This window comes from Conger conger, chromosome 14, assembly GCF_963514075.1.
Source record: "Conger conger chromosome 14, fConCon1.1, whole genome shotgun sequence".
NCBI classification, from domain to species: domain Eukaryota; kingdom Metazoa; phylum Chordata; class Actinopteri; order Anguilliformes; family Congridae; genus Conger; species Conger conger.
In genome coordinates this window covers 9,141,954-9,153,454 of record NC_083773.1, presented here as the reverse complement: position 1 = coordinate 9,153,454, position 11,501 = coordinate 9,141,954, and the positions used below count along the sequence as shown (strand labels likewise).

Here is an 11,501-nt window from a genome sequence, read left to right as displayed (position 1 = left end):
ATCCTCATTCTTTGGTACCAATGACAAACAAGGTTCAAAAAAGTAAAAACAAGTATCCATCCAGACATAAATACACAAATTGGGATTCAGATTTTGTAAAGTGAAAACCTAGTATTTTTGATATCTGCAGTGTGATGAGGCTAATGGCTAGAATAATGAATACAATGGAGGGATCCCAGATACCAATCCATGAGGGATAACAGATAGTACAAATAGCAGTAGAAATCTTAAACATAACAATGTTTGTATACCGATACTGTGTATTGTGTGTGGTGTGATTCCTCCTAAAACTAAACCTGAATGAAAATGAACAGTATAATTGTAAATGTAAACAATAAACAGTAACAGAATTATATAGCAACTTTAAAATCCAACAGAGCTTTGTCATGGCCGCCAGGGGGCATGATTTGTTAAGCTAATGATAATCGGCACCCTGTATCTTGAAGCAAGATGACTGAGCTGCATAATTTTGCTGAGTAAAAACAGCAACATTTTGCTGAGCAATTTTTTATTTAGTCCATGTTGCAGATTTGGGAATTGTCTAGGTTTTACTCAGCACAGTTGTCTAACTCAGTAATCCTGCGGCATGATACACCCTGATAATAAGTGTCCATCCTTTGGCTTCAAAGGGTAAAAAAAAAAAGTACATTTTAAAAATTGTTCATTCAAATATAATCCAAGCACAAGCATCCAGTTTTCTGCAAGGTTCAATAGAACTAGTTGAAATTCATGGTTGGGATATTAATGGGTGTGACTATGTGGATACAGACACTGGAAATTGGAAACATACCTTAATTTCATTTTTAAATTGCTCGTTTAATTTACCTGCATTCCTTGTTCATTTTAGATGCTTTCTGTTTAACTGCTGCAGGTGGATTTTGGGTAAGACTAATCATTTATCATTTTAATTACTTTTAATGAACAGACAGCTTCACTTCTAGTGAGCAAAGGATCACTTGGCCTTGCATCCAGCTCAGTTTTGCGTGAAAGCTCAAGATGAGCGAATTCACATGATTGAATTAAATACACAAGTAAATGCAAGATTCAAATTTGCAGTGAAAAATTATTGGGTTGGATATAAGGATAATAAAAACAGAAAATAAAAAGCTGAATGCTTTTAGCTCACATTTTGCGAGTTTTACCCTGTATGTAGAAAGCAGCCAAATTTATCAGGTCTTTTATTTGTATTCAAGTTTGAGGACAAAGCCCACAGAACCATACCAATTCCGTGTGACTTCTAATGCTATACATTTTGTGGTTCTATGCAAATTTATGGGATTCATTCAAAAAGCAATGGGATATGGGATAGAATGTTATTGAGAAATAAAACATGGCAAATACATAACTTCAATAATTTATTGCATATCACAGTCAGAAGATGACAGACAGCTAAAAGGTGTAAAACACATTAAGTGGAAAGAACAACATTTAAAAGCCGCTCTGTCTCCAGACACAACCACGGCACATTTCATTTACCATTTCGGTACCAAAGACGACACATATACTCACCAACCGTGAACAGTACTTGCTGTCAGTTTCCTAAACTAATGTAAGCTGAGATATGCAAACTTCTGACCAATGATAAGCATGCAACAGTGATCGACTGCTTTAGTATTCTTCTCCCTCCTCTTCCCCCTCCCCTTCAATAGAGTCAACGCCCACCTCCTCATAATCCTTCTCCAGGGCGGCCATGTCTTCTCTGGCCTCAGAGAACTCTCCCTCCTCCATGCCCTCTCCCACGTACCAGTGCACGAAGGCACGCTTGGCGTACATCAGATCGAATTTGTGGTCAAGGCGGGCCCAGGCCTCGGCGATGGCGGTGGTGTTGCTCAGCATGCACACCGCTCTCTGCACCTTGGCCAGGTCTCCACCTGGAACCACGGTGGGCGGCTGGTAGTTGATGCCAACCTTGAAACCAGTGGGGCACCAGTCCACAAACTGGATGGTGCGTTTGGTCTTAATGGTGGCAATGGCGGCGTTTACGTCCTTGGGCACCACGTCACCACGGTACAGAAGGCAGCAAGCCATGTACTTGCCGTGACGGGGATCGCATTTCACCATCTGATTGGCTGGCTCAAAGCAGGCATTGGTGATCTCGGACACAGAAAGCTGCTCATGGTAAGCCTTCTCTGCAGAGATGACCGGAGCGTATGTGGCCAGGGGGAAGTGGATGCGGGGGTAGGGCACCAAGTTGGTCTGGAACTCTGTCAGATCAACATTGAGGGCACCATCAAATCGGAGGGAGGCTGTAATGGAGGACACAATCTGGCTAATGAGCCGGTTGAGGTTGGTGTAGGTGGGGCGCTCGATATCGAGGTTTCTACGGCAGATGTCATAGATGGCCTCGTTGTCGACCATGAAGGCGCAGTCGGAGTGCTCTAAGGTGGTGTGGGTCGTCAGGATGGAGTTGTAGGGCTCTACCACTGCTGTGGACACCTGGGGAGCCGGGTAGATGGAGAACTCCAGCTTGGATTTCTTGCCGTAGTCAACGGACAGACGCTCCATCAGCAGGGAGGTGAAACCGGACCCGGTACCACCTCCGAAGCTGTGGAAGACCAGGAAACCCTGGAGGCCTGTGCACTGGTCAGCCTGGGGAGAGAGGACGGGGGGGGGGGCATTTCACATCAGTATGTAAATAAAATGTTACTCAGTGCATCATATTAATCTAAGGATGGCCACTCTGTTTCACTGGGGATAATAGACACACGCACCAGTTTGCGGATCCTGTCCAGCACCAGGTCGATGATCTCTTTGCCGATGGTGTAGTGGCCGCGAGCGTAGTTGTTGGCAGCATCTTCTTTACCAGTGATGAGCTGCTCAGGGTGGAAAAGCTGGCGGTAAGTCCCAGTGCGCACCTCATCTGGAGGGAAGAGAGACAAAGCCATTAGTAAAAGGGTCAATAGGGCACAGCGCGGCTATATCCCTGCTTTTCCTGCTGAGAAATGGGGCTCACCAATGACTGTGGGCTCCAGGTCCACAAACACAGCCCTGGGGACGTGCTTGCCGGCTCCCGTCTCGCTGAAGAATGTGTTGAAGGAGTCGTCCCCTCCGCCGATGGTCTTGTCGCTGGGCATCTGTCCGTCCGGCTGGATGCCGTGCTCCAGGCAGTAGAGTTCCCAGCATGCATTGCCGATCTGGACACCAGCCTGGCCCACGTGGATGGAGATACACTCACGCTGTGGTAACGATAAACAGATTTTCAGATTAGTCTCAGACATGATGCTATAGCTCCATAAAGTATTATACAGTGCAGTCCATAAGAATTTGGACAGTGGTACAATTTCTGTTCTTTTGGCTCTCTACTCGAGAGCACTGGATTTGGTTTAAAACAGTGAATTGAGGGTAAAGTGCAGGCCGTCAGCTCTAATTTGAGCACATTTACATTCATGTTGGATGATCCATGCAGGAATTACATCCCTTTATATATATTGTCGTCGCCCCCCCCCCCCCCATTTTATGGGACCAAATCTATAGATCTGCTTGTGAAGTATTCTGCTTCCATGCCTGAAGAGGGTCTCTGGTCTGTCGGACAGGTGTTCAGGGTTTTTTCTTCATTATCGTGAGAACTCTCATTTATTCCTTGGCCACTGCACATACTGATCTCACCAATGCTCTCTTTTGTCTTAATGATGTTCCACAGTTATTTTGATAAGCCTATTGTTTGGCTTTGACTGTTTTTTCTTATTTCTCAGCCTCATAATGGCCACCTCGACTGTCATTGGTACAACTGTGGTCCTCATGATGACAAACGGCAATAACAGACTCAAAAGGCAATCAAAAGCCGAGAATCAAGACTAGATCAAGACTGAAAGCTTTCTTATACCTGCTCCAAGGAAGCGATTGAATACACCTGACTAATCAGAAACAGCTGAGAAGCCAACCGTCCAATTTTGGTCCACTAAAATTGGGGCACAATGTACAAAAAAGGATGTAACTCCTGCACAGATCACCTGATATAGATACAGTGGGAGCAATAATTATTTGATCCCTTGCTGATTTTGTAGGTTTGCCCACTTACAAAGAATGGAACTGTGTAGAATTTTAATCATAGGTACATTTTAACATTGAGAGACAGAATATCACAAAATAATCCACAATAACTCATATAAATTTAATACATTTAATATCATATTTTCACATGAAATAAGTATTTGATTCATAGAACAACAGGACTTAATACTTGGAGAAACCTTTGTTGGCAAGCACAGAGGTCAGATGTTTGTTGTAGTTTTTCACCAGGTTTGCGCAGATCATGGGAGGGATTTCGGTCCACTCCTCTTTGCAGATCCTCTCCAAATCCTTAAGGTTCCGAGGCTGTTGCTTGGCAACTCGAAGCTTCAGCTCCCTCCACAGATTTTCGATGGGATTTAGGTCTGGAGACTGGCTAGGCCACTCCAGGACCTTAATATGCTTCTTTTTGAGCCACTCCTTTGTTGCCTTGGCCGTATGTTTTGGGTCATTGTCATGTTGGAAGACCCATCCACAACCCATTTTCAGTGCTCTCACTGAGGGAAGGAGGTTGTCCCCCAAAATTTCCTGGTACATGGCCCCATTCATCCTCCCCTCGATACGGTGAAGTCGTCCTGTCCCCTTAGCTGAGAAACACCCCCAAAGCATAAGGTTTCCACCTCCATGCTTCACAGTGGGGATGGTGTTCTTGGGGTTGTACTCAGCATTTCTCTTCCTCCAAACACGGCAAGTCAAGTTGATGCCAAATAGCTCTATTTTGGTCTCATCTGACCACATCACCTTCTCCCAAGCCTCCTCTGGATCATCCGGGTGTTCTTTGGCAAACTTCAGACGGGCCTGTACATGTGCCTTCTTCAGCAGAGGTACCTTGCACGCACAGCAGGATTTTAATCCTTCACTGTGTAGTGTGTTACTGGTTCTCTTCGTGACTGTGGTCCCAACTGCCTTCAGGTCATTAACAAGCTCTGCCTGTGTAGTACTGGGCTTATCCCTGACCTTTCTCATGATCATTGATATCCCACGAGGCGAGATCTTGCGTGGAGCCCCAGACCAAGGGAGATTGGCGGTGACTCTGTGTTTCTTCCATTTTCTAATAATTGCTCCAACAGTTGTTAACTTTTCACCAATCTGCTTGCTTATTTTCTTGTAGCCCATCCCAGCCTTGTGCAGGTCTACAATTTTGTCCCTGATGTCCTTAGACAGCTCCTTTGTCTTGGCCATGGTGGAAACGTTGGAATCTGATTGATTGTGTGGACAGGTGTCTTTTATACAGCTACATAACGATGTAACGAGTTGACACAGGTGTTTTGGGTAATGAGTTGAGATTAGGAGTGCTTCTTAATGGAAAACGAACTGGTCTGTGGGAGCCAGAATTATTGCTGATTGGTAGGGGATCAAATACTTATTTCATGCAAAAATCCGATAATAAATTAATAAAATTTATATGATGTTGTTATTGTGGATTATTTTGTGATATTCTCTCTCTCAGTGTTAAAATGTACCTATGATTAAAATTCTACACAGTTCCATTCTTTGTAAGTGGACAAAATCAGCAAGGGATCAAATAATTATTGCTCCCACTGTATATGCTCTGATTAAAGGTGAGTAATCTGCACTTTCAATTCAAATCAAATTTGCTGGACCGCAGAGCCAAAAGAACAGAATTTGTACCTCTGTCCAAATATTTATGGATTGCACTGTATATCCCAGCTCAAGGTTTGTGCCCTGTGGTCTCGTATCAAGATCCTCCCTGTGCCTCTGGCAACTGTGGCTAAGAGCTGACCACAGCATGAACAGGGGAGGGTGTCGGTCAGCAGTATAATCACAAAGCTCCCCCCCCCCCCCCCCCCCGGTCAATCAATAGAGTGCAGTGTGCCTGCACCGTCCGTGCAGGGACCACAGCCTTCTGGTGCAATGACTGCACAGCTCTGCCGGCCGGCGGGCAGCGGCGTGGCAACGACCCTGCGGAGGGGGAGCGGCTGCAAACGCACGCATTTGAAGCGCTAACGCCGCAGCAATGGGAAAGGGGCAAACGAGCATCTTTGGGCACCGCGTCCCAAAAAAAAAAAGGCAGCGAGCCACACGTACTTGCCGTGACGGGGGATCGGCGTGAGCCTGGTATTGTGAACCCGGGCTCGGCGGGGCCCCCCAGCCGTTCCCAGGCGTACATTTACATTTACACTACATTACACTATTGCCATTTGGCAGACACTCTTATCCAGAGCGACGTACAGTTGATTAGACTAAGCAGGAGACAATCCTCCCCCGGAGCAATGCAGGGTTAAGGGCCTTGCTCAAGGGCCCAACGGCTGTGCGGACCTTATTATGGCTACACCGGGATTAGAACCACCGACCCTGCGTGTCCCAGTCATTTACCTTAACCATTACGCTACAGGCCGCCCCACATTCCCATACTGATGGGGAGCGGAGCGGCGGAACGAAGAGGCGCCGCCCAGTGCTGCAGTCACCGCAGGGAGCCGAGCTGGCCCCTGCAAGGGCTGAGCTAACGGATCGCCCATCCTCCCTCCCCCACCCTCCCCCCCTCCATCCCGCTCCACCCAGCCTTCTGCAAGGATTTACACACTGGCTTATAGGCACAGTAACACCCGTTGCTAAGCAACCGGGTGCTCTCCTATGCTGCAGTCAGAGATGGCGGAGAGGTGGGATTGCATATTCTTTTGAAAAAAAAGAAAAGAAAAAGTGATTGTGCTGATCGCCAAACACCAGATCAATAAGTGGCTTCAGGTTTTGACCAATATCAATTACATTTATTGCAACTTAAACATAAGGGAAAGGTATCCACGCCCCATTTTGCTTACATATACAGGATTGTGCTTCATTTTGGCATTTAGCTTTTAAATCAGGTTCTTAGTAAATGGTTAAATGACAATACCCAAGACAATGTAACGGTGATAAACAGATGAAAAACGGCAGGAATTAATATTCGAAAGTCCACACCTCTGACCAAATCATATAAAGGCAGGGTAATGAACACAAATATAAAATGAAAAAAGGTCGTTGCACTTCTGCCATTCCCCATTCTGGCTGTTTGTACCCCATATCAATGATTATAACCCTTTGAGGTTCACAAATGTGATCACAATGTTCTTGCCATTTTAATGCTAATGCAATTACAACTCGTTTATGGAAAGCAATCGCGTTCTAGAAGACCCTAGAATTCGAATAAAAAAATAAAATAAAATAAAAAATATATATATATACCCAAAAAACCTAGGTAACTACAGTTGGCCTACTGTTGGTTAAGCAACATAAAGAGGGACTGCTTATCGCTCAGGTAACAGTACACCAAGCACGCGCGCTCTTTGTCCCTAACGGGAAAGCAGTAGCGAATATATATTTTAAAAAGATCAGCGGTCCTAACAGACGGTGGCTGGATACACAGGAGATTACACAGAGCGATAGGTTATTAACTTCCTCAGGGGACAAGGACAGATTATCACCGCCGATGGATGCGACCATTTAGGCTATATTCCAAGAAAATGACGCAAGGAATCGGCTACATTTGCCAGGTTGATTCATTAGGCTAAATTATTAAACTCCAACGAACACAATAGACGCGCGTCACCAAACGCCGGATTCCGCTACAGCACTGAAGAGAGCGGAATCTAGAAGCTTCTGTTCGACATTTCATATTGACGGGGTAGGGTAGCCTACATAGCCTACAAAAAATGGTAGTATCCCGTAACATTATTTTCAGAATCCCGTAACTCATATGTACAAACTGGAAGATTCCAGGCCAGTTATCGTGACAGGAATAAAGCCACCGGCGAAAACAGCCGTTTTCAAAGAGCCATCTCTTATCCGTTTTCCCCCTTATTTCTTCCACTTTATCAAATAAAATTATAGTGAATGCGTTATGGCATATACAATTATAGGAGTAGCGGCTATTATCCAAGTATGACCGTCATATAAACAGGACAGCCTTAATCTACAATAGCTAGCTTTCTTAAGACAAAGGGAGATCTTGCGTTTATTAACCTCTGCGTACTGTAATGCAGGCTGTGATACTCCATATCACATCCATGTTAGTTAATGGCATTGCCACGACACAGCTACCTGCTACTTTGAATAACCAATTGCACACTGTAGGCTATCGGCATAAATAAGCGCAATACAAAAGTCCAACATAAATGCCCGGTGTATATACTACTAAGTCAAGTTTTAAAACTATAGAACTCACCATGTTTTCTGGACAGACAGAAAAACGCACAGAAAAGGAAGAAGCGCGACCGCTTTATGAGACCGGTGTAAATGTTACTTTATCCGACAGCTACGAGTCGACGTAGTAACTGCAAGGGCGCCGTGATGTGGCCAGATTTATACTGTCGCAGTGAAGGCAGAGCTAGCATATATTAATAAATTAGGCTAAACACGAGAATCAGCAGGCAAACTGTTCTTGAACGCAATTTTTAAAAAAAACGGAAATGAAATGCTGGTTAATTTGTCTGTTTCTTATAGCCTATTTTTTTATTTTTTTCCTATTGCATAGCGTTTCAGAAGACACAACGCCTGATAGCGATGACAGCAGCTATAAGATCATGTAGATGGAGCCTACGCCAAAAATGGCCATAGCCTACTTTTGGAAGGAGTAGGCTATTGCAATGGTAGGAAAGTCTCATATTATTGTTTTAATTACGCTGATTGATAGCATTCAATCGTTCAACACATTTAACACATTTCAGCGTCCGGGAAATCGTACTCTCCCGTCACAAAATTACTGCGCAATATTTCATAAACCCACAGACGCGACATTTTTTTTTCTTCTGTTTAATGCTTTCGCAGACGCAATTTTGTAACTGTGCTACAGCCCACGCTTACCGATGCTTGATATGAAACCCCGGTGAACCTAAAGCATCCATTTTGTTGCTCAGACTGTTTTGTTTTGCCAACTATTTCTCAGTCTGGATTGTGCATGGGTAGGCCTACTATACGAAGAGCCATAGCTGTATGTATATCCCGTTGTAGTCCTGCAAACTGAAGTTTACTGGTTGGAAGAAAACAGGTAATGGCAGGTAAAAAAAGAAAAGAAAAAGAGTAATAATTGTATTTTGGTTATTTTGGGGATTTGTGCAGTGAATCCACAGTCTGCCTTCTGTGCGCTGATGCTATTGTTCAGAACGCTGTGAATGGTAGAGCATTTACATATTGGCCTTAATTATTCAGCATGCAACCCACATATGAAAGCAGCAGGCAGAAGGTTATTAAAGAAAGGGTCCTTACTCAAAAATATGAAATATGCTTGTTTTTATGTACCAATCCTCATACACTCTATTTATTAGGTATTTTTTAGACTTATTTTTTAGACTTATTGGTCTTCTGCTGCTGTAGCCTATCCACTTGGATGTTTGATGCGTTGTGTTTGGAGATGCTCTCCTGAATACCACTGTATTGCATGGTTATTTGCTTAACTGACACCTTCCTGACAGCTTTGACCAGTCTGGCCCTTCTCCTCTAACCTCTCTCATTAGCAATGTGTTTTTGCCGGCAGAACTGCTGCTCACTGGATGTTTTCTGTTTTTTACACCATTCTCCGAAAACTGTAGAGACTAGTGTGCGTTAAATTCCCAGGAGATCAGCGGGTGCTGAGATACTCAAACCACCCTGTCTGCCTCCAATAATCATTCCACGGTCAAAGTCACTTAGATCACATCTTTTCCCCATTCTGATGGTTGATGGGAACATTAACTGAAGCTCCTGACCCATATTTACATGATTGTATGTATTGCACTGCTGCCACACAATTGGCTCATGGCATGAATAAGTAGGTGTAATAAAGTACAAATTTTCCTAATAAAGTGCTTGGTGAGTTTATATTCAAATGTTTTCTACATTATAGCTGGGCCGAGTGCTGCTTTGCATTTAGCTCTTTTATCTTTTATTTTTATCTGCTTCCTTGACCAGAGGACAGAAAGCCTTTGTATGCACCTGCCAAAATCACCACATAGCAGGACATTTGATGAAGCGCTGTTATTCTGAGATAACTGTAACTGCAGTTGAGGATTGTGGTTTGATTAGCCGTTCTTTTGCCAGGGGATTTGCAACTGCCATTTTCAATATGCAGCAAACAGCGGAAGGTGTGCATTTGGCACTAGACAAATTACAACCATCTCGGCACGTGACATAATCAGTGTTGGATTATAGTAATGGCAGGATCAGTAAGCCAAGGAGCTTTACCCTACTAAAACCCACCTAACTCCTGGTGGGATGAAGTGTGTCCAGCCATTACAGATTCCCAGTCATTGTGGACTTCTGATATTCCCAAATATTATTCCAAACTCTCTGATGTCAGGCTGCTGGATGGTTCATCTTTTTGAAGATACAGGGAGGCACACCATTGGCCACAATATTGCCCACGGATGGAGAGATTAATTCAGTGGGATGGGCTTGTCTCATCATGGTGAACCCCATCTGGGCTATCAGATCAGATTGTGCACAACCAGCAAACTCATCCAATAGAATATCTGTATGCTCAACTGTGTGGACTACACTATATAAAGTGGCCAACCACAACATGTGTTACAGAGTGCTTTCTCAGACCGCCAGAGGTGATTGTGACAATGAGACTAAATTAGGACTATAACTGGGGATATTCATGTTGGAAAGAAGGTGGCAGCCTTTTCATTTGATGAACTGTCACTGTGCAAACTGAGGAGAAAATAAACTGGACTATTTTGAACAATTTTATAATTTGTACAGCAGTTGCTTCCACATAATACAAATCAGTTTTAATTCAACTGCAACAGTGTTTATTTGAGTCGGCAAGAGATAGAATGCACTTTATCAGATTTCACTTGACAGTAACCATTGAGCCATGCACATGTTGTCAATGTGATTTCAAAAGTGTCCCTGCTTATCAAATTCTATTATTCCTCACACTTGTCCTCACATACCAGCCATCTGTTAGGGCAAATCCCATGCCATAATCCTTCTGTAGGATTGCAAAGCCTCTTTAAAAATCCTCCTTAGGTGTTGTCAAGTCCACAGCCTGCTCAGGGCCATAGGTGTTGGCCCTCCGCATCCCTGGAATGGCTGCTTGCAGAGGTATAATGCAGAACGAGGTGGCACCAAGAAAAGGCTTGATGGAAAGTATGAAAGAAAGTCATAAGGAACAAAGAGTAAGACAAGGCACTGAAAGTGAGGATAGCAATGATGAGGCTGTAGTTTCAGGAGAAAAACATTGAACTTAAGCAGCAAATCTGAGAGACATTATTACTGGTTGAAACTATTGGGCCTACTGGAAACTATTCGGTAATGATATGCAAATGAAAGGAAAGCTTTTGGAGACTTTATTAGAGCAGTTATTACTTAGAGAACAGCTAGCAGCTTTTTCATGCTCATTTGTCCCATGTGGTTATCTATTTTACTGTATCAAATGTACAGCATTAAAAAGGAGATTAAAAGATAACAAGTCTCAATCATATATTGTAAAAGTATTTCTCAATAAGTAGTGAGGTAAATGCTGGAATGCTGGAACACTATAGTGACAATGCATGCAAATGGTTATTTCTCTC

The 11,501-nt window shown here is 43.7% G+C and overlaps 1 protein-coding gene across 1 annotated transcript; it reads right to left on the bottom strand.

Moving 5' to 3' along the window:
• Nucleotides 1-1,342: 1,342 nt before the first annotated feature.
• On the bottom strand, nucleotides 1,343-8,319 carry LOC133110132 (tubulin alpha chain). Its single transcript, XM_061220013.1, has 4 exons — nucleotides 8,171-8,319; nucleotides 2,954-3,176; nucleotides 2,712-2,860; nucleotides 1,343-2,589 (listed from the first exon to the last, which is right to left on the bottom strand). Exons 1-4 carry the CDS (start codon nucleotides 8,171-8,173, stop codon nucleotides 1,609-1,611), a joined length of 1,356 nt encoding a protein of 451 aa, XP_061075997.1. The 5' UTR covers nucleotides 8,174-8,319; the 3' UTR covers nucleotides 1,343-1,608.
• Nucleotides 8,320-11,501: the final 3,182 nt, after the last annotated feature.